The sequence below is a fragment of the Herpailurus yagouaroundi genome, unplaced genomic scaffold (assembly GCF_014898765.1).
Source record: "Herpailurus yagouaroundi ecotype Mexico unplaced genomic scaffold, PumYag 160, whole genome shotgun sequence".
Classification (NCBI taxonomy): Eukaryota; Metazoa; Chordata; class Mammalia; order Carnivora; family Felidae; genus Herpailurus; species Herpailurus yagouaroundi.
Window position 1 is genome coordinate 4,115,097 of NW_024412401.1, and position 23,462 is coordinate 4,138,558.

The following is a 23,462-nucleotide window of genomic DNA, read 5'->3' on the forward strand; positions in this document are numbered from 1 at the left end:
TCCTTCTTTATTACATTCAGTTTTTGTTTTATGGATATTAGACCTTCTCTTTTTGTCTGAAGATATGTTTTTTTCCTCTTTTTAAAGCTATCTTTCCCCTGCATAGTCTTTGAGGACTCTTCCCCTACCCCCACAATTTTGTCTCTTTCTAACTCTTGCTTCCTAACTTCTGGTGATCCTTAGCTGTCTGTTCACATTTAAAATAGGGGGATGCCTGGGTGGCTCAGTCGGCTGAGTGTCCAACTTTTGATTTCAGCTCATGTCATGATCCTAGGGTCATGGGATTGAGCTCTGTGTTAGGCTGCACGTTGAGTGTGGTGCCTGCTTGGGATTCTCTCTCTCTCTCTCCCTCTCTCTCTCTCTCTCTCTCTGCCTCTTTCCCTCACACTCTCACTCTCTCTCTCACTCTCTCTCTCTCTCAAATTAAAGCAATAAAAAATAAAAAAATAAATGGAGAGGGGTGCCTGGGTGGCTCAGTTGGTTAAGCATCTGACTTCAGCTTAGGTCATCATCTCACGATTAGTGAGTTCAGGCCCTGCATTGGGCTCGCTGATGTCAGCGCACAGTCTACTGTTCCCTTCTCTTTGTACCCCTCCCCTGCTTGCACTCTCTCTCTCAAAAATAAACAAACATTAAAAAAAATAAAGGCAGGGCCTATCAAGCTGATTGGAAGCTCAGTGGGTAAGACTTTGTGTTTGTGGCATTCTCTGTAGGATGATGTAGTTAAGCTGTTCATTGGAGAACTCCTAGCATCAGTGTCTTTAGGTCTTTTTCACCTTGCTGGTTAGATTCTCTAGGGAAGACCCTTCCATTCTCTCCTTGGCTGCCATTGTTCTGGCAGGCAAGATGTTTTAGAAGACCTGGGCTCTCGCTTATTACACAATTTTTGACTTGAGTCTCCTGTTTTTGGTGTGAGGTTTTACACCATTTGTATCTGATGTCTCTAATCCAGAGACCTTCTGTTTTATCCTCTCCAGGGAATAAACCCTTACCGAGTGTTCTGCCAGAGTGGGGAAGAGATTGGTACCCACTTGTGTCATGTATAGGGTACAGAATCTGAGGATCTCATTTGTTTGGCAGACTTTCAACCAATTAATCTTGTTTTCTGCTCTACTTTTATCCCATTTGCAAAGCTGTTGTCAATTAATTGAGCTTTTGGGGGCTCAGGTGTAAATCAGGTTGCTTTCTCCACTTTTGGCTTTAAATTCAAATCTCTTATGTAAATCAATGACCACTTATCCAACTGCTTTCTAACTTCTAATATGTTATTACTATTTTCTCATCTTCTGTGTTCTTTCTCCTTGTGGATTTTTATCTCTTAATACTCTTTGCTGATATCTTCATTAACTTTTTAATTTTAATTTGGGGAGAGAGTGCTTTAGTCTGCTGTTATTTTTTTTTAAATAAGTTTATTTATTTATTTTGAAAGGGAGGGAGAAAAAGTGCAAGTGGGGGAAGGTCAGAGAGAATCCTAAGCAGGCTCCATGCTGTCAGCACAGAGCCTGACGTGGGGCTTCATCTCATAAACTGTGAGATCATGACCTGAGCCGAAATCAAGAATGGGATACTTAACCAATTATAACTGAGCCACTTAAGCACCCCTGGTCTGCTGTTTTTAAGCCTGAATCTATATTGTTATTTACACTTCATTTTGTAATATGTATCTGTTACATTTGCGATAAGTAAATATAGTATTTAAAAAAGAAAAAGAATTCAATATTTTTCAAAGCTACACAGCTTGTGATAGGATCATTCTTTAAGTACCATCTTGAAATGGTGGTTTCTTTCTAGCCATACACTCCTTTGTATTTCTACCTAGATTTTGCGATCAACATCTTTTATTAGGTTGTAAGTTTCTTTAGGGCAAAAACTGTATCATGTTCCTTGTGATTTCTGAAAAATAAGTTATTAGAATATCAGAAATGCTAGAGATTATACTTAGAATTATATTTTACTATCTCATTTTATAGGCTGAAGAATGCCTCCTCTGATGTAAAACAAATGTTTAAAAGTGAAACAGACTTGGATATTACTGCTGATCTCAGAAAGAAACTTCATCGGGCTAAGAAAGAAAAATTAGAAATAACGACTAAGCACAATGCAGAGGTAGAATTTTGTTCTCTCAAATAATGTTAAAAGCAGAGTTTGATTATTTGTGATTCACTTCATGTTACAGACTCCATGTTTAACATCCCCATGACATTCTTGTGCTTAAAGAGAATTATAAGAAAGAAAACAGGTTTTTTTTAATACAGTGGAATTAAAGTACTTAGTCTAATGAATTATGTTTATTTGTATGTTGTCTTAAATTTATTTTAATTAATGGGTTAAACTTGATAAAAAATTAATTGATGAATGACTGTAGTGACTAAAAGATTTGTAAATTAGACATTTTTTAAATTTTAATTTAGTTTTTTATGGCTCAATTGTGGAATAGTCTTAAGTAGATTTGAGTATGGAATTTTTTTTTTAGGAGAGAGAGCAAGAGAGAGTGTGAGCGTGAGTTGGGGAGGGGCAGAGGGAGGGGAGAGAGAGAGAGAGAGAGAGAGAGAGAGAGAGAGAGAGAGAGAGAGAGAGAACCGTAAGCAGACTCCACACCCAGCATGGAGTCTGATGTGGGGCTTGATTCCGTAATTCTGGGATCATGACCTGAGCTGAAATCTAGAGTCGGACACTCAACTGACTGAGTCACCCAGGTGCCCCATGGAATTTTAAATTACAGTGTGATTCAGGGATGCCTGGGTGGCTCAGTCGGTTGAGCATCTGACTTCGGCTCGGGTCGTGATCTCGCAGTTCGTGAGTTTGAGCCCTGTGTCGGGCTCTGTGCCGACAGCTTAGAGCCTGGAGCCTGCTTCGGGTTCTGTGTCCCCCTCCCTGCCCCACCCCTGATTGTGCTCTGTCTCTCTCTGTCTTTCAAAAATGAATAAACATAAAAAAAGTTTAAAAAATACAATGTAATTCATAAATTATCCTAGTTTATTTTTGTTTTATTATATCATTATATCTTTTATTAGTATGTATGTATATGTATAAATAGATACTTCATGTTATATGTATATATTACAAAGATAGTACTTTCTTTCCCACTAAGATAATTCATAAATTTTATGTTTATGTCTCTTCTGTCTGTTGTATTTTTCTCTGTTTTCTTGTTTTTCTCTGTTTAAATCTTTTTTTTTGTTTGTTTAAATCTTACAAGTTCTTTAAGCTTAGCTTAGGCAGCCTGGTGTGGTGGGAAGAATATCGAGTTACACAAACCTGGACTCATTTCTTGGCCCTTCTATTTACAAGATATGTGACCTCCGAGTTATTTATCCTGCTCATCATTGTTTTCCTACTGTGAAATGCTGGTCTCAAAGGGTTGTTGTGATTAGGGAAATAACATTTATAAAGTGTGCACTGTAACGGTAGCTGTAATTTATTGATATTTACACATAAACAGTATATTTACCTTCCTTCTTTGTTAGATTCTGATGCTGTCCTGTCAGGAAACCTTTTAAAACCTTCCTAGGTGAAACTAATCACTCCTTTCTTTGCTCTCCTACATCCTGTTACTGTTATAGATATTTTGGACCTAAAACATGTATTTCATGCTTACCTGCTCTTCATTTGTCTGTAAGCTTCTTGAGAGCTGGAAGCAATGGCCATGCTTTGTCTCTGTATCTTCCATTTCTCACTGACACATAGTAGGCCCTCAGTGGCTGTGTGTTGAATAAAAACAAACAAACTTTTTTTTCAGGTTATTTAAGGAACAGTAGCTTCTGATTAAAATAATAAGCCATGGGGGCGCCTGGGTGGCCCAGTCGGTTAAGCGGCCGACTTCGGCTCAGGTCGTGATCTCGCAGTCTGTGAGTTCGAGCCCCGCGTCGGGCTCTGTGCTGACAGCTCAGAGCCTGGAGCCTGTTTCAGATTCTGTGTCTCCCTCTCTCTGACCCTCCCCCATTCATGCTCTGTCTGTCTCTGTCTCAAAAATAAATAAACGTTAAAAAAAAAAAAGTTAAAAAAAAAATAACAAGCCATGAATATATGAGTGTTTTATTTGTACTTTCAGTGGCAGTTGAGGTCATTTTAAAGGGTAATTGAAGTAATTGCTTTTATTTGCATTGTAATATTATATACTGAATATGAAGTGGTATTTGTTAAATGTATGTTATTTATAATCTTCAAAATTTATTTTTCAAAACCAAATGTACATTTTACTTGAGAATAATTGTGTCATTATAGATAATCATTCATCTATACTCTTTCACAACTATTCACAGGTGTCATCAGAAGTCTCACTTAGACCATACTATTCTCTCCCTCTTTTTTTTAAGTTTATTTATTTATTTATTTAGAGAGAAGATAGAGCGAGCAAGCATGGGTGAGGGGCAGAGAGAGAGGGGGACAGTGGATCCAAAGTGGGCTCTGTGCTGACAGCAGAAAGCCCAATGCAGGGATCAAACTCGTGAACCACAAGATCATGACCTGAGCCGAAGTCGGATGCTCAACCGACTGAGCCACCAAGGCACCCTGCACTATTCTCTTTTATTTGATCAGAATGTTTTGAAATATGTGTTCACATTAAAGAGATAGGAAATTATTTCAGGGAAGAAAGATAATTCTCTCACAATAGGCAGTTACAATTGGTTCAACTCCAATTTCATATTACTATTCATTTTACTGTTTCAGTTATTTGTTTAGATAATTTTAAACTCCTATAGTTTTTTTTTTAGCCACATAATCTCTAAATATGTCCCATTATAAAGCAAGGCAGAGAGGAATGAAATTATCTAAAAACTAAGGCCATATATTAGCTTTATCAGATACTTCCAGTGCTAACACACATCATGCTGGTGATCGGCCTAAAACATCTTTAAAATCTGGGGCACCCAGCTGGCTCAGTCAGTAGAGCATGCAACTCTTGATCTCGGGGTTGTTGAGTTTGAGCCCCATGTTGAGTGTAGATATTACTTAAAAATAAAATCTTAAAAAAAGTCTATGTCCATTAGTGGATGAATTGATACAGAAAATGCATGTGTATACACACACACACACACACACACACACACACACACACACACAGGAATGTTATTCAGCCATAAAAAAGAATGAAATCTTGCCATTTGTGACAACATGGATGGATTTAAAAAAATTTTTTTTTAAACGTTTATTCATTTTTGAGAGTGAGACGGACAGAGCATGAGTCGGGGAGGGGCAGAGAAAGAGGGAGACACAGAATCAGAAGCAGGCTCCAGGCTCCGAGCTCTGAGCTGTTAACCCAGGGCCCGACGCGGGGCTCGAACTCACGGACTGCGAGATCATGACCTGAGCTGAAGTTGGACGCTCAACCGACTGAGCCACCCAGGCGCCCCAATATGGACGGATTTTGAGGGCATTATGCTAAATGAAATAATTGTCAGACAAAGAAAGACAAATACAGTATGATCTCATATATGGAATCTAAAAGCAAAAACCAAAAAAACAAGCTCAGATACAGAGAACAAATTGGTCATTGTCAGAGGTGGGGTGCAGGGAGTGGGCAAAATGAGTGAAGGGGGTCAAAAGGTACAAACCTCCAATTATAAAAGAAACAAGTCATGGGGCTGTAATATGCAGCATGGTGATTGTAGTTAATACTATATTGTGTATTTAAAAATTGCTAAGACAGTGAATCTTAAAGTTCTTATAACAAGAAAAAATTTGTAATTATGTACAGTGACAGATGTTAACTAGACTTATTGTGGTGATCATTTTGCAATATATACAAAATATGAAATCATGTTGTGCACCAGAAACTAATACAATGTTATATGTCAATTATATCTCAGTAAAAATAAACTAAAATACATATCTTTAAAATCTCTAGGAGTTTTATTGTTGTGGGTTCTTGGATGAGTTATCTAATTTTTCTGAGCCTCAGTTTTCTTTGATAGGTATGGAAAGAGCAGATCACTGTTGAGATTTACTAGTAGGCAGAGGGTATGGAGAGAGGGATTGCTTGTAAGACTCACTGCTTCCAGATGAGACTAAGTTGTGTTGATGTGGATGATTGGATGGGACAATGCCACAAGATTTTCGGTGTTGCAGTGGTTGGTAGAATCATTTGAGCACAGTAATACAGATGTGTGAAATAGGATATGCAAGCATGAAGCTATTCAGATGTCTCCCTGGCCGAGACGGTGATGATAGAGCAGGAAAATCTAGAGAAATGAGAATGGGAGATAAAAAGAGCAATATAACTTTCTTTAGCTAAAAGGTCCTGGGAACTTAGGACCGACAAAACAGTAGGCTTTTTAGGCCTCAGGACCTGAAGATACTGTTTGACTGATCCAGCCAGGCCTCTTAAGAGTAGGGGTTCTTAAACTGAGGTCCTTAGAAACAGCGAAATCAAGGAATCCATGTACTTGGATGGTTTTATTAAAAATAAAATTAAAAATTTTTTTACATTTATTCGTTTTTACATAATTCATTTTGAGACAGAGACAGAGCATGAGTGAGGGAGGGGCAGAGAGAGAGGGAGACACAGCCTCTGAAGCAGGCTCCAGGCTCTGAGCTGTTAGCATACAGCCTGATGCGGAGCTCGAACCCACCAACCGTGAGATCGTGACCTGAGCTGAAGTCGGACGCTTAAAATTGACTGAACCATCCAGGCACCCCTAAAAATAAAAGATTGTATTTGATGTTTATTACCCTCTAGCTCACATTAAGCGTTTCTTTCAGTTATGAAAGGCATAGCCCAGTTAGCCCTCCTTCAACAAGCCATAGTGGTATTAGCAGGACTTTTGACTTTATCCTCACCAGAAGTCACAGATCTACAATTCAGTTATAGAAGTATTTCAAAATATTGTTTATACTTGCCACTACTTTGAAATGACAGTGGTTGTTAGACCTGTCAGTAGAGCTTGTTGTTCAGTGTGCTATTAAAGAAGTACATGATTGCATCACAAGTTGCTTTTGTCTTATATATTTGATTTTATACTTTGATTCTTCTTGTTGTGTGTTTTATTTTATGCATTTAATTACATTATCCTGAGAAGGCTCTGCCAGATTGCACAGAGGGCCATGGCATACAAATTGTGAAAAACCTTTCTTATAGAGGCTGAGGCATGCTCTAGGGGGCATAAACGTAGATACGGGGGATGACATAGTCGGTTGAGCGTAAAGGTGTTAAAGAACGCAGACATGTTTTAAAAAGGAGGGAGACACCATTTTGTGGCTGTTGCATGTATTGAAGCTTAAGCGAGAAAACAATCTCATGGGCAGAGGATATGTTTCTCTTAGCTGTGTGGGTAGCTGAAGAAATCAAATATGGTCCAGTCAGGAAAAAAGAGGGACGTTAATAGAGGGAATTGGTTGTACACATGATGGAAGACCTAGGAATCCAAATAGGGAGTGATGAGGCCATTCAGATTAGTAAGAGCAGGAAGCCCCCACCACCTCTAGGCCAGAGGGCCAGTGGGAAGAGGTGATGTGATCAGAGTCCTGAAGTTGGGGCTGTCTGGTGGAAAGTAGAGCCATGGTAAAGGCTGTTCAGTGTTGGGGTGCTGGAGGGGAGGGATGGGGACATGGACCTCAAAAGAGTGCAGCTACTGCCAGAGATGCTGCTGGAAGTAGAGATATTTGGCGGTGGAGCATGGGAATCATATAATAGAGTAGAGCGGCTGAAGGGGGTTGGGGAATGGATCTGAGATCAAACGGGCAAATGGTTGGCGGTCCACATCTTATGCTTCAGCGTTATCACCCTTATACTCGTATGTAACTCCCATACGGCAGTACCTTCCAGGCTGCAACTCAAATACCCTCTATACAAAGGTGCTCCCACACTCACCAAAATGGGCTTATTGGTCATTGCGTCCATCTCACAAATGGTGCATATTGTCACTACTGGGTCTTTATGTTGGGTGCCTCATGAATTTAATTGAAAAGTTATTACTACCAACATTTTTTTGTATGATGCCAGAGGGGAGGGGCAAAGAAAAAAACCACTAATATATATATATACATGTCTTTTGAGCACTTGAAATGTGACTAGTCTGAATTAAGATGTGCTGTAAATGTAAAACACTAGATTTCAGAAACTTGGTACAAAAAATGCAAAGCATGTCACTAATCATTTTTCATAGGATTACATGTGGAAATAATGGTAACCTTGGATACATTGGGTTAAATAAAAGATTAAAATTAATTTCATGTATTTATTTTTACTTTTTAAAATATTGGTACTAGAAAATTTAAAGTTACGTACGAGACTTGCCTTATGTTTCTATTGGACAGCGCTGCTTTAGAAGGCTGCCCATGTCTTTAATTCCTATGTACGCCATAATCAGATACCACCACAAATACTGGGGGTCAGACTGCTATGATTACTACTGTAATCCTGGTACCTACCGAGTACTGCGCTGGTTAATTGCTACCACTGGGACTTTGCCACTCTGGAAGTCCATTATTTCCATCGAAACTGGGGAGTTCATTTCAGTTGTGATATATTCCACCATTATCTCCACCATCTCCTGTAATCTCTGGCACATAGAGATTAGCTACCAGAGTTTTCTAAGGGTGCTTACGTTTTCCACTCCAGTGTATTTTATAGCATTTAATTAGGAAAAGAATATCCTTTGCACTCTTGAAGAGGATGTAGTCGGGGAAAGGGGAGGTTTTGGTTTGCTCATGATGAAATCACACCCATCTCCTTAAATCTCCATATTATGTCAGGAGAGTACTGGCATTTTGACTTTATTAAGTGATTGTAGGCTGGTGTTAAGTTCAGCTTAACAGTCACCCATCCTAGTAAACTGTTGGAACTAGCTTATTAAGTCCAAATCAATCCTATGTATGTTCTGCACATTCCTACTAATACAAGATTAGCAAGATTTTGCATTTGTTTTGCTACATAAGCTATTTTTCCTGGAGCAGGCTGCGTATTTCTCCTCCTTTGGCACACTAACATCTGGGTCAATCTATGGTGACAAAGAGTGGTGGATGTGGGTCTTCGCAAATCCTCTTGCAAGGCAACTGTTTCAGGCACACTCATTAGTAAGTCTTTAAGCAAGAGGCTTAATAATAATAAGCAAGGCTAATTATCCCAGGGAGGAGAAGCTGCTTTTGCTGGTAAGGGATGTGTAGGGGGATTTGGAAGTTTATAATTTTCAGGTTTGTCTAATTCCAGAAGTCCTCATCCTATCTCCTACCTTCCTACTTAATGCCCAACTGATACATACTATCTTAACATTAGAAACTTGGTGAAACTCTTCATTCAACCTGTAGTGTAATTCTGCATTCCCCATAATTAGATTTTGTGTGTGGTCCTTAACCTTGTCTGCCAGGGGGTGACAAGATATAAGAGATTCTTTTAAAGTCAACATAGAAACTCTGACTTTCTGACTGTTTGAGCTGAGCTTCTAAAGCTCTGAGATTATCATTTTGTTTTTATCTAAGTTTTCTAACATAGTCACATTTAGCCTTCCCGCTCTACAGGTCTTGAAATAAACAATGCTGCCCTAATGGTTATGTGCAGTTGCTACCTCATTTCTTCAAAGCTTGTCCTTAAATGACATTTTATTCTAAACTGCACGTGATAATTTAACAAATTGTGATCCCACTGTATGCCATGGGTCACTGCAAAAGTATCCCATTTCTGCCTGCAGAGAGGTCTTCACTGATTGATAAGAGGGACTGTCCAGAAGGATTTGAAGCAACAGGGGAGACAGAGAAGCTGCTGGAGGTAGATCCTGAGCTAGATCTAGAACCACCCTGGCTTCACTACTTCTGCCCTTATAAATGTATCACAGGTGCTTCCTATTGGCCAAACGTGAGAGGCCAGTTGTCAAGGGAGCCTGGGAAATGTAGTTCATACAATACAGAGCAGAGCTGTAGAAGAACAGGGAGGGGATCTGAGGGCAAACTGGTGAATGACTGGCACGACTGGAAATGCCCAAATATTAACAACTTTATTCTCCTTGGGCATTAGTGGGGGAGACAGTGGGCAGGGCGGGATGGAGTGATTCTGAAACAAAGTGAGTTATCTTGAATATGTAATTAAGATTCTGTGGTTTTATTCTTCACTATTAAAGGATATTTGTCAATTCTTGTTTTGTAAGTGTGTTTTGAAGACATTTACTTTTCTAAAATTTCTTAAAGACAAAGCATAAGAGACTCTTAAAAAATGAGAACAAACTGAGGGCTGATGGGGGGTGGGAGGGAGGGGAAAGTGGGTGATGGGCATTGAGGAGGGCACCTGTTGGGATGAACACTGGGTGTTGTATGGAAACCAATTTGACAATAAGTTTCATATATTAAAAAAAATAAAATTTCTTAAAGATAAAATTAGTATTTTTTATTCTTTATATGTGGAAAAAGGTGTAACTCTTGCTGTACTCTACGTAATAACAGCTACTTGTGGTAAATTCTGAATTCTGGAATTCTTTTGTCTTTTCTTATCTGATAATGGGACCGTCTTTTTCTAGCCTGGTATAGTAGCTCAATGCTTTCCTACACGATGCCTTTCTAGCATTGTCTCTCATCCACCATCTCTTTCTCAACTGTCAGCAATAAATAATTATGTTTTCCTTGAACTATCATAACATTTTTACCTCTTTTAGAAAACCTATTCCACATGCCTTTCTATAGCATTTCATTATTTGAGATCAGGGACTCCATAATGTTTTTATATATTTCTCTGTACTTGACAAATAGGAAGTGTTTTTTTTTTTTAATTTTAATGGTTATTTATTATTGAGAGACAGAGAGAGACAAAGCACGAGGGACAGAGAGGGGGAGACACAGAATCCAAAGCAGGCTTCAGTCTCCGAGCTGTCAGCACAGAGCCCGACGTGGGCTTGAACTCACAAACCGAGAGATTGTGGCCTGAGCTGAAGTCGGACGCTCAACTGACTGAGCCACCTAGACTCCCCGACACATAGGAAGTGTTTAATGTTATTTAATGAATTATTGATTGGATTATAGAATTTTAGAGTGGGAATGTACTTTATAAATCATTTGGTTCTGACTCTCTGACCTATCTTCTGTCATACTACTCATGGAAGTATATTAGATAAATTAGATCTATTTATTAAATATCTAGTTGTCTAGATATTAGATAAGCTAGATATTAGTTCATTAAAATCCCTGAAAAATTGGCACTTTTAATACTTTATGCTCCATCAGTAATGTCATAATCAAGAGAAATAAAATAGACAGTGTTTATTAAAGTATACTTTGATGCAATTTTCTTCTTAAAAAAAATTCGTTTATTTATTTTGAGTGGGGGAAGAGTAGAGAGATGGAGAGAGAGAAAGAGAGAGAGAGAATCCCAAGCAGGCTCTGTGCTGTGAGCTCGGATCCCGACTCGGGGCATGATTTCACGAACCGTGGGATCATGCCCTGAGCTGAAATCAAGAATTGGGCACTTAACTGACTGAGCCACCCAGGTGCCCTGATGTAATTTGTTTCTTGATTTCATATAAAGAATAGGAAGAAGAGAGGGGAGAATGAATTTTGAAGTACTTAACTATCTTCATGCATTTTTTTCACTCCTTGGTCATGACTATTTCTGATGAAAACTTGCAATTATTCAGGGGTGCCTGGCTGGCTCGGTGTCTCGGGGTTGTGAGTTCATGCCCCCAAATTGGGCATAGAGCCTACTTAAAAAACAAACAAACCAAACAACAACAACAACAACAAAAAAACCCAAAAAACCTTGTGATTTCTCCTTATTTTTGTAAGATCATATAAGAATTTTTTGCTTTTTATTTTTTTCTCTAGCGGATTCTCTAGAATTAGAAAACTAATGAGTGTCATTTGGTGAGGCTAGTGCTTCTTTTCCAGTCCTCTAGAAAAGTATAAATTGATAAATTCTTGTCTTATAAATATTATAGAAACAAATTCCTCTAAGACATTTAAATGTTTGCGTGCACGACCTCATCATCTTGGTGACATATCTTAATATTGGTTCATGATCTCGAAATCTGTTGTTAGCTGGCAAGCTATGAGGGCCAGATTGCCAAGCTGCGATCCGAGGTTGAAAAAGGAGAGGCATTGCGACAAAGTCTGGAGTATGACCTGGCTGTTGCTAGAAAGGAAGCTGGTCTCGGAAGACGGGCTGCTGAAGAAAGGTTAGCTGAGGCACATAGGATCCAAGAAAAGCTCTGTGGTAAGACTGGTTTTATTTTTCCCCATGCTGAGGGTTTTGCCCTTATTGTATATCACTGCTCCCTGTTGGGTGTGTTTACCATCCAGGGTCAGAGGTGGGGTTTTGGATTTTTGGCCTTTGATGGACAGACTTTGCTGCATGGGTATAAAGCCTTCTACAGTATGTGAACATTCATCTACTTTGCATTGATTTTTTTTTTTTATGTTGCATATGTATGGAAAAAGGGATTCAGAATTCTTTTCATTACTTTGTAGAGCAGTTGTTCCATGAATAGTCAATCAGCAGAATCACATAGAGCTTAAAAAAAAAATTCATGGGCCTCCTATCGCATGTAGTCTGAATGAGAATTTCTAGCTCAAGAGAATCTATATGTCCAAGAAGCACTGCAAGTGATTCTGTTGATTAGGTTTGGGAACCGTAGGGTCAGAGTGTGGTGCCTAAAGAAGAAAAAGGCAGTGGATTTAATCCTCAAACACTGTTATATAGCATATGAACACTTAAAAATCTTTGAAGTATAATATATGTAAAGAAATGTGCCTAGTATAAGTGTATAACTCAGAAGAAGCACCCATACCATGAAATGGGAAATTACCTGCAGTCCTTCCACATGGATAACTACTACCCCTTTTTTTTTTTTTTTTAAGTTTATTTATTTATTTTGAGAGAGAGAGATAGAGCACAAGCAGGGGAGGGGCAGAGAGAAGGAGAGACAGAATCCCAAGCAAGCTTTGGTCCATCAGCACAGAGCCCATGTGGGCCTTGAACTCACAAACTGTAAGGTCATGACCTGAGCCGAGATCAACTGTCTGATACTGAACCGACTGAGCCGCCCAGGTGCCCTTACTACCCTGATTTTTAATAGCAAGGATAAATTGTGCCTGTTTTTTGTACTTTATATTAAATGGAATCATATAATATGTACTCTTTTATATCTGGCTTCTTTCCTTCAACATTGTGTGTGAGTTTATTCATATTGTTGTATGAACTTTGCATTGATGCTTAATATTATATTGTATGACATACCACATTATATTTATCCATTTCTGCTAACGGGCACTTGAGTAATGTCCGGTTTTTGGTTATCAAGAATAATGTTGCTATGAACATTCCTTTTTTTTTTTTTTTTTTAAAGATTTTATTAATTAATCTCTACACCCAAAGTGGGGCTCGAACTCACAAGAGTCGCATGCTCTACTGACTGAGCCAGCTAGGTGCCCCAAGGTTGCTGTGAAAGTTCTTGTATGTAGCAGGTCTTAATTAAAAGAATATTGAGCATGAATTCAGAAGATTTAGGTTTAGGTCTTGGTTTTACCACTTACTTACTGATATTTGAACTTAGGTTGTTTTTTTTTTTTTTTAATTTTTTTTTTTTAACGTTTATTTATTTTTGAGACAGAGAGAGACAGAGCATAAACGGGAGGGGCAGAGAGAGAGAGGGAGACACAGAATCCGAAACAGGCTCCAGGCTCTGAGCTGTCAGCACAGAGCCCGACGCGGGGCTCGAACTCACGGACCGCGAGATCATGACCTGAGCCGAAGTCGGACGCTCAACCGACCGAGCCCAGGCGCCCCTAACTTAGGTTGTTTTAAGGATGAAATGAAAAAAAAAAACAAAAACAAAAACAAAAAACCGAAAGTGTTTTATTAAGCACGTGGGACTGAACAAATGTTAAGCTGTAGTCATTGTAAAGGTTCTGGTCCCTAACTGGCCAGCTGTCTTAGGTTATTGCCATCGGTCGGAAGTATTTTTGATTACCTCTGGCATTTAATAACCACACCACTACCTGGAACTTAGGAATATAAGAATTGAAAGGCACTAGATATACAAGTTAATGACTTTTATTTAATTATGAGGAGATTGAAGTCCAGAGAAGATAGGATGTTATTTTCCTGATGTCAAGTGATTTCAACAGACACTTTACAGAGGAAGATAGAAGAATAGCCGTTAATGAAATTAAAAAATTTTTTTCTTTAAGTTTATTTTCGAGAAAGAGAGCAAGCACGAGTGGGGGAGGGGCAGATAGAGAGGAGACAGAGAATCCCAAGCAGGGTCCGTGCTGTCAGTGCAGAGCCTGATGTGGGGCTTGAACTCATGAACCGTGAGATCATGACCTCAGTTGAAATCAAGAGTCAGACGCTTAATCGACTAAGCCACCCAGGCGCCCCAAGCCCACATTTTTTCTTAAAAGATTTATTTATTTAAGTAATGTCTACACTCAGTGTGGGACTTGAACCCTGAGATCAAGAGTCTCATGCTCCACTGACTGAGTCAACCAGGTGCCACCCCCCCAAAAAAAAACCCCACAACATTTGACTTATTTTCTTGAATAGGAGAAAAAGCAGTAGAATGTAGCTGGTGCTATAGGTACACCTAAACTTGGGCATGATTCTAGGAATATGTCATATTGGGGCGCCTGACTGGCTCAGTCGGTTAAATATCTGACTTCGGCTCAGGTCATGATCTCATGGTTTATGAATTTGAGCACCGCTTTGTGTGAGCCCCGCTTCTCTCTCTCTCTCCCTCTCTCTCCCTCTCTCTCTCTTTCTCTCTCTCTGTCTCTCACTCGCACCCTCACTCTCTCAAAAAAAAAAAAAAAAGGAACATGTCATACTATTTCATGGCAAAATCACCATTGTCTAGAGGGGAAGAAGAGATTAGGAGATTAGAGAATAGATTGTTCTGAAACAGTGAGCTCTCCTAGAGCTTACTGATGTGAAGTGGTTAAATCTTTTGTCCTAAGATCATGCTGTAAATGGAATCAACTCCAACGCCTAGGTGTTTGAACTCCTAGGGATTTAATCTGTGGTTGGAAATATACCTATTATTCTTTTATATTTTTAACAGCTCAGAATGCAGAACTTCAGGGAAAGGCAAATGAGATCGAGAAAGCATTCCAGACTTCTCAGCTGAAATGGAAAGAAGAGTGCAGAAGATTTGAACGTGATTTGGAGGAAAGAGACAATATAATTCAAAATTGCAATCGAGAACATGATTTACTTATGAAAGAAAAAAGCAGACTAGAGAAAACTCTACAGGTACCTTATTTTTATAAAGGAAATTTTCTATATTCATTGAGATGTGTTACATGTTATTTGAAGTTATCCTTGGAAAGGAAAATACCTACCAGAAATCAAGAAAATCTGGTTTCCTCTCACCCACCCTGTCTCTTTCCCTTTCTTTCCTTTCAGGAGCATTTTTGTGGGTCTCTTTTGTAATATGCTTTAGCAATACGTTAATATGTACACTGCCTCTTTTATGAAAAACAGTTTGAGATCTCTGATCAAACTAAAAGAACTCAATTTATGTGGGGTTATAAGAAGATGAGAACCTATAGCCCTTTAGGTCCAGTAGCATGAAAATTTAGAATTTTAGAAATGTGGGCCCTAGATTTAGGTCTGAATATCTAATAGATACAAAAAATATTTATGTCTCTGATGTAAACTTCATTATCTATGTAGAGCCCTTTCTATTTAGACATGACATCAAAAATATTTGATGACCTTTTACTGAGCTATTTATTTTCCCATTTTTTCTTTTTTTTCTTTTTCTTTTCTTTTTTTTCATTCTCTAAAGTAAAAGTATGACTTAAGGTTGAATTTGCCTACACCTTAAAAGATAGCTTTTTGATTGCTTATATTTGCCATTTTTTTTGAAGCACCAGTTTAAAGTAAAAAATACATGATAGAAATGCTTTATATTTGCCACTGGCATATATGGCTTTTCTGAATTCTGGAAATCTTTATTAAAAGTAATTTTACACAAGCATTTAGTCAGTGTGAAAGTTTCAGTATAAGGGTTCCATGGCATTGTCAGCAGATCTTCTGATTTTCTCCATGTCAGACACAGTTTGTCTCTTGTCCTTGTGTGATGTTCCCAGACCGTAGAACAGGGCCTGGTATGTGCAAGGGCTCCCTTAGTAGCTGAATGGGTGGAGCCTAGGTGCCTACTGGTGCTCCAAGTCCCTGGGTGGCCCTGTATAACCTTACGTCTTGCGGCTACGGCTACGTGGAAAGAAACATAATGGCAGTAGCCTTCCTTAATAGTCCATCAGCCTGCACCTCAAATTATAAGATCTTTCTGTGATCTTGCCTAGCTACTGGATAGGAGAACTCTGCTTAATTTTATGCTATTGGCTTTGAACTGATCTGCACAGACTTTGCGGGTATTTGGGGTTGAATAGGAGTCACGCTATTTCAGCAGAGGGGAAAAAGCTTGAGTCCCTTTGTGATGGTTTCCATTAGTGAAAGTTATAAGGGTAATCTTTATTATGCAGATCCCTTCTGTTCATTTAGACACAGAAGGCTTCTTCTCATATAAGCCACAGACTCTTTCTCCTTGTGTTAATGGGAACTTAGTTTTAAACCCTATAGATTAGAAAATTGGGCTTCTTGGGGAACCTGCATTTTATATTTTTAAGAGTTTGAACCAAATTAGATCTTGTAAATGTAGTACAACTAGGAAAACCCAAAAGAAAAACCTTTTGCAAGTATTATCTGTAGAACTAGAAATTAGTTGCAGTCCAAACCTTAAAAATTTTTTTTTTGACTTTTCAAATTTTTAACATTCTGATTTGTTGCACAAAACTCCTTCCTTCTCACCTTTGGTAAATACAGGTTCTCTGTTAGATTTGTACGTAAATTACCAGGAATAATCCAGTTTGTTCATAGGTAATTAGATCTTTACATGTTACCTACTTTACGTGTAGATTTACATATAGATTACATATAATCTACTTTGTTTTTGTCTCTGTGTCATATCATTTTGTTCAAACCTCTGAAGTTAAATTTTTTAGAGAAATTGGGTTAAACATATGCCCCTCTCTCTTTCTTTCGCTCTTTCTCTCTCTCTAACATTGTTTAAATTAAATGGATAACCTTAGTTTCTTATTCACATCTACATTCTGATGATCAAAACATGATATAGTTCTATTAATAATTTTAACATAAATTATGATGAGTTTTAGCAGTCTGTAGATAAGGCGAGCCCTTTGTATGCTTAAATTGGGGCTGAAGGAAGAAAGATGACTTTCACTGACCTAATAGTAAAGCAAGATTTTATTCATATAAAGGAAGCATTGGAAAAACATCAGCAGGAGAAGAATGAGATGGAGTGTCATATCAGGGAGACAACATTGGAGGAGTTTAGATTACAAGCAGAACAATGGGAAGCAGAAAGAAGAGAGTTACAATTTATAGTACAGGTATTTAAAAAATAATAATTCAGTTCCTCAAATGTCTTTTTAATGCTTATGATATTAAAGCATTAGTGCAATAGTTGGCTAGCTTACTCAATGCAAAAATAATTCCTAGTCTTTGATTTCTGGAAGGTCATGTTTCATTTGTAGTTACATGATAATATGGGCAACTGTTACCAGTAGATACTATCAGAATTAGAGTAGGGCGACTTCATTGCACAAATTATGTGATTTTGAGAAGGACATATATACATTTGGTATTTTATTTTTCCAATTTATTTATTTTTTTATTTATTTATCTATTTATTTTGGGACAGAGAGAGACAGAGCACAAACGGGGGAGGGGCAGAGAGAGAGGGAGACACAGAATCGGAAACAGGCTCCAGGCTCCGAGCCATCAGCCCAGAGCCTGACGCGGGGCTCGAACTCACGGACCGCGAGATCGTGACCTGGCTGAAGTCGGACGCTCAACCGACTGCGCCACCCAGGCGCCCCGTATTTTTCCAATTTAAAATATGCAATGGTTCACTTTAATAGCATAAAGAAATAGAATAATTGGATTTTAGATATTAAAGGATGCTTATAAGTTAATATAGCATAGTGATTTTTCAACTCTTTTTGTTAAGAGCAAATTCTTTTTTTTTTCTTGCTTTTTACGAAGATCATATTCTTAATTATGTTCTATTTACTCCTTTCTTCCAACACACCGAATCCCCAAGGCTTCAAATAGTCCAGTTGGAAAATAACTGATTACATCCAACCCCCACTGTAGATGAGCAGATGGAGATTTATGATTTACTCAGATCATAGACTGAGTAATTAATGTGGGAAAAGACAACCAGTCACCAGATTCTCACTCTGGGGTACTTTGCATTTTATTTCAGGAGATTACACATAAATTATTTTGAAGGGAAGATAAGATAAATTCAAACTGTTAATTCACTAACCAAATAACTTAAAATTTAAAAGAAATTTTCGTCATTTCTTGTTTACTTATTTTTGTATAAGGCATTTTTTCTATATAAACCAATATAGTCTTTGTACATGTCCAAGATACGCATTCTTCACAGAATGAAAAATATCCATCTAAAAATTTTGGAGTAGTTTTGTGTTAGAAACAACTGTGCAAGACAAAGGCAGCCAAAAACATGCAGAGAATAAAAGCCACCCTATTTCTTTAAGAGTAAAAGCTGGCAGTAAACAGTGGAAATACTGGATTTGTTGTATATGTAAGTATTCAAAATACCAACAAATACCCAAACCTTTGGTCTTTGGGCAATGCTTTTCTTACTAGTTACCCCATCTGTAGAATCTGGTAAAACATTGCAATCACTCTGTAGATCTCTTAGTATTCTTAGAGTTTTATTGTAATTTGTGTAGTTCACTCATTCATTCATTCATTCATTCCTTAAGTACACACTGAGTTTCTGCTATGGGTATTGAGGATACAAAATTGAGATATGATTTCTGTCCTAGAAGATTTTAAAGCAGAGAGATATGTAAAGAGAGAAAATATATTGTAATATAATAAAGTTTTGAACAAAATTCTATGGGATCATATAAGAGAAATGTATTAACTGCCTAGGAGAATGGGGAAACCATCACAGAGTAGATGATATTTGAACTGTTGCTAATGTTAAAGCCTACCTAAAACAAACAAGTAAACATTAGTAAATGAAAATAACCTCTTCATTTCTAAACACTCAGAAATCTCCAGTGCCCCCAATCAGTAGCCTGAACCTTATCAAATATGATTCAGAGACCTTTATATTTAAATGTGTGGATGATGTGATTTATTTATTTTGATTTATTTTTTTAACATTTATTCATTTTTTGAGAGACAGAGAGAGAGCACAAGCAGGGGAGGGGCAGGGAGAGGGGGAGACATGGAATTCGAAGCAGACTCCAGGCTCTGAGCTGTCAACACAGAGCCCGATTCGGGGCTTGAACTCATGAAACGCCAGATCATGACCTGAGCCGAAGTCAGATACTTAACCGACTGAGCCACCCAGGGATCCCTGGATGATGTGATTTAGATGCGATTTCTAAGTCACTGAACTGTATGTCATTATACCAGACTTTGTATTATGAAGTACTAAAGGAATATGGTACCAATCTTTTTTTTTCTTTGTTTCTTTTTTTTTTTTTTTAAGATTTTATTATTTCTTTTAAGTAATCTCTATACTCAACGTGGGGCTCAAACTCACAACCCTGAGATCAAGTCGCATACTCCACTGACTGAGCCAGCCAAGGAGCTCCTGTATCAGTCTTTAATTATTATGTATGGGAAAGAATAGGGAATATACTCCTAGTTACTACCACCTTTTGTAAGATATATTTTTTAAAGTTTTTATTTAAATTCCAGTTAGTTAACATGTAGTGTAATGTTTGCACAAGATAAGTTTTATTGTATTTTATAACTGAAATGTTCAGAGCTCAGTCTCTCACTTTCTTGTCCTTTTAGCATTAACAAAAGAAAACTGTCTTTCCTTTTTAAAGCAAATTTAAGAAACTATTCATATTTTTAAAAGTCTTTTTTTAAACAACTTGTGGGCTAGATTGAAATTCTCTGCTCTCCCTATTGGCTGTTGATGGGTTTAGGTTTCCATCCTATAATTAGATGTTAGTATGGTATAGTGTTCTCTTTGTGTAACTAACTCTCTAAGGGAATTCCGTTTTTAAAATAAGTTAAAAAAAAAAAAAAAACCCTTCTAAGTGAAACCCCATCTTTAACAGACAAAGCAGGTGTAGTATTTCTTTCATCTGGGCTTTAGAATTCAGACCCACTATAAAAAAAAAATCATGTCTCCTTTCTTTCCTAGTAATTGAAACGCTAAATAGAGGTGTACTTCTCTGGAATATTAATGGGAACTCTAGTACAGTTACCTCATTTTAAAAAAGTGTTTCTCATTTTTTTTAATGCTTGCCCTTTTTTGATAAACATAAAAACTCCCATCTTTCTTTAGCATCATTGAAATTTCAAAACAAATCAAAGGCAAAAATCCCCCACCAAAACAACAAATCAAAGCCAATTTAATTTAAAAACAAAGTATTAATATTGATTTTGAAATATATTACCTTTTTTATCTTTATTAAAAATTTTAATTTAAAATGGCCGTTTGTTGTGTGGTTATTAGGTTTTCTTTATTCCTGCTATAGCAATGTGAACTTTGAGGATTCTTATTTGTTCTAAGCTTTTCTATTGTAGACAATGTGGGACAGGCAGCAGTAAAGGGTTGTTTTAAACCACCGTGCCCTTTTTTTGTCATTTTTCCAGTTCATTTCAACGTATAAGTTACCAGTAGATTGAAAGCATTTGGGAGACCAGTGTATATTTTTACATATTTATTTTGTTTCCCAAATTCTATAACTCAACCAAGGAATAAAATGATCCTTTCCTCCTTCGTTGACTAAATTTGGTTTATGTATCTAGTGATTAAGGGGTAGGAGAGTTTGTAATGGCAAAGAGTATGAGAAATGTCAATTGAAAATTATATTGTACCCTAAAGACAGAGGGGGAAGAGTGGGGAGCAGTGAAAGGAGATATTAGAGCAGACTTAGGCCATCAGCAGGCTGCGTATTAGGGATTGGAGGGCAGTGTGTAGAGATTGACCTGGTGGGCATGACTGTGACCTGGAGATAGCTTGGAGAAAGCCACATGGACAGGAAATATTTCAGATCATTCAGAGATGATCTAGACCAGCTAGGAGCATTTCTTTGCAGTTTCCTAGGAAACTGCCCACCGGGGCCCCATGTAAGCAAATGGCATAGACAGTGACTCTGGCATTGATACTGCCTGTTATTTTCAAATGGGAAATGCCTTTATACTCAATTTATAAAATTACTATATATTGTGCTCATTGTAAAAATGCCCTGATTTAGGGAAACTTAAAAGCAAAAGTGAAGGTCTTATGACCACTCCTCGAGTCCCACTCCTTATCTGAGGGTATATAAACATATATCATTGAATTACATAAATGGAATTATATTCTTCAGTGTGTTTGGTGTCCATCTTTTGATATCCTTATATTATTCTTATAGGTGTCTGCATGGTTTTCTGCTATGTGGACATTCCTAATATATATTAAGGAATCCCTTATTGATAGACATTTCATTTCCTTCGAAAATTTTTTGCTCTAGTTAAAAATGATCTGGGGGTGGGGGGTGCCTGGGTAGCTCAGTCGGTTAAGTGTCCGAACTCAACTAGGGTCATGATCCTGCGGTTCATGAGTTTGAGCCACACGTTGGGCTGTCTGCTGTCATTGTGGAGCCCACTTTAGGTTCTCTGTACCCCTCTCTGCCCCTCCCCAACTCGTGTGTGCGCACAAGTTTAAATAAACATTAAAAGAAAAAAAAAAAAGATTTGGAGCACCTGGCTGGCTCAGTCGGTAGAGCATGCAGCTCTTCGTCTTGGGGTTGTGAGTTCAAGCCCCATGTTGGGTATAGAGCTTTAAAAAAACAAAGAAAAGAAAAAAAGTAAAAAGCTAACCTTCCTGGCCATATATTTGAGCTGTTGTAAAGTTATTGAACTGTGTAAATGCCTACAAGCATCACTGCTTTGGTGTGCAAGTTTATGGATTTATAATTATGATAAGTACTACACAAAGTTAGTGCCATTTTATACTGTATGGCTGCAGACACTATTTCTGATTGTAGAACTGTGCTGGCTTTGCAGATTTAGGGAAGAACAGCTTGTTCCAGTTCTTTCAGGAGATAAGCATTACTAGGTTAAGGTGGTAACTAGCTAAATTGATATATTTCATAAGGTAAGAAGGAGGGGTACTTTAGCTCTGATAAGTTTCTTTTTTTTCTCTGATATGTTTCTAACTATACTCATAATTCTTCAGACTTGAAAGTGTATTTTGGAGTCTGAGAAATGTTTATATGACTACAAATGAAATTAATACTTTTTGGGCTATGTTTCTGAAAGATGTGGAAAGAAAGCAAGTTTATTTTCTAATAGCACAATGTGGTTTTCTGGGTTGGTAAATGTCAGTTCAAAAATAAGCCTCATTTTAAAATATTTTAAGTTCAACACCTCCCTCTAGTGGAAGAAAGAAAAATTCCTTCAATTTCCATTGTCTTTAATTATGATTTGGTTACACACACACACCCACACACGCCACACTTACTTTTTCACTGTAAGCTTTTTGTTTTATTAGAAAATAAATTCTGTGACAAAATTTTTTAAAGTTTATTTGAAAGGAGCAAATTAATCTTGATATATAAATGCAGGAACTATTTTATAGCTCTTTTGGAATTTTCTTGTATGTTATAATGCATCCCAGACTTGGATTGTGTTGATAGCACCATAAACTTAAAACAAATATTTGAACATACAAAAAGTAACAGGGATTAATATAACCAGTACCTAGTATAACCTACCAATGCCATTGATAAAACTAATATTTACCATTTAGATCGTGTGTTTGTCGTATTTGTTTCAGAATTAAAAATAGATGAGCAATAAGTTGTTATATTATTTAAGACTGTTTCTTAAAAATGTTTTTTTATTTATTTAGAGAGAAAGAGAGAGAGTGGAGGGGGATGTGGGGGGAGGAGCAGAGAGTGAGGGAGAGAGAGAGAGAATCCCAAGCAGGCTCTACGCTGTTAGCACAGAGCCCAACTTGGGGCTCGATCCCACAATGTTGAGATCATGGCCTGAGCTGAAATCAAGAATAAGACATTCAACCAACTGAGTCCCTGAGGCTCCCCAGAACTTGCCATTCTTACAGGGATTTCACTGATTTTCTTGAATAAGTGCTTATTGGATTATTGCAAGCCTATGGTTAATTTCCAGTTATGAGAAATTTATTTTGGCATTTTTTGCACATGTTCTTGCTGCTTTTATGGAGGAAAGAATTTTTGGCAGTCCTTATACTCTGCCATTCTGAAATTACTTCTGTTCTCTGAAGATATTGTCAAGTTTTGTTCTCTTTATATGTGTTTCTCTCAGGTTGTTTTTCCCCTTTCTCCTTGATTTAGATTTCATCTTTTATGTTGTCCCTCCCCACCCCCCATAACTTTTTCATATGTTTAAGAGTTGGGGACAGAAGAGCTTATTAGAAGCTCTGAGCGTTTGTATTTGTTTTTTCAACTGTGATCTTCACTGTAGGGTTGCCTGGCTAGGTATTTGA

General features: G+C 37.6%; 1 protein-coding gene across 9 annotated transcripts in view; it reads left to right on the forward strand.

The window, feature by feature from the left end:
* Nucleotides 1–23,462, forward strand: part of CCDC171 (coiled-coil domain containing 171) — a 309,506-nt gene that overhangs the window by 15,938 nt on the left and 270,106 nt on the right. For 8 of the 9 annotated variants that reach the window (XM_040481303.1, XM_040481300.1, XM_040481302.1 and 5 more), the window contains 4 exons: nucleotides 1,971–2,106; nucleotides 11,956–12,130; nucleotides 14,976–15,166; nucleotides 17,200–17,331. In XM_040481303.1, the coding sequence (XP_040337237.1) occupies nucleotides 1,971–2,106; nucleotides 11,956–12,130; nucleotides 14,976–15,166; nucleotides 17,200–17,331 (634 nt within the window). The remainder of the gene's footprint in view (nucleotides 1–1,970; nucleotides 2,107–11,955; nucleotides 12,131–14,975; nucleotides 15,167–17,199; nucleotides 17,332–23,462) is intronic. The other variant, XM_040481304.1, reaches the window with a different exon arrangement.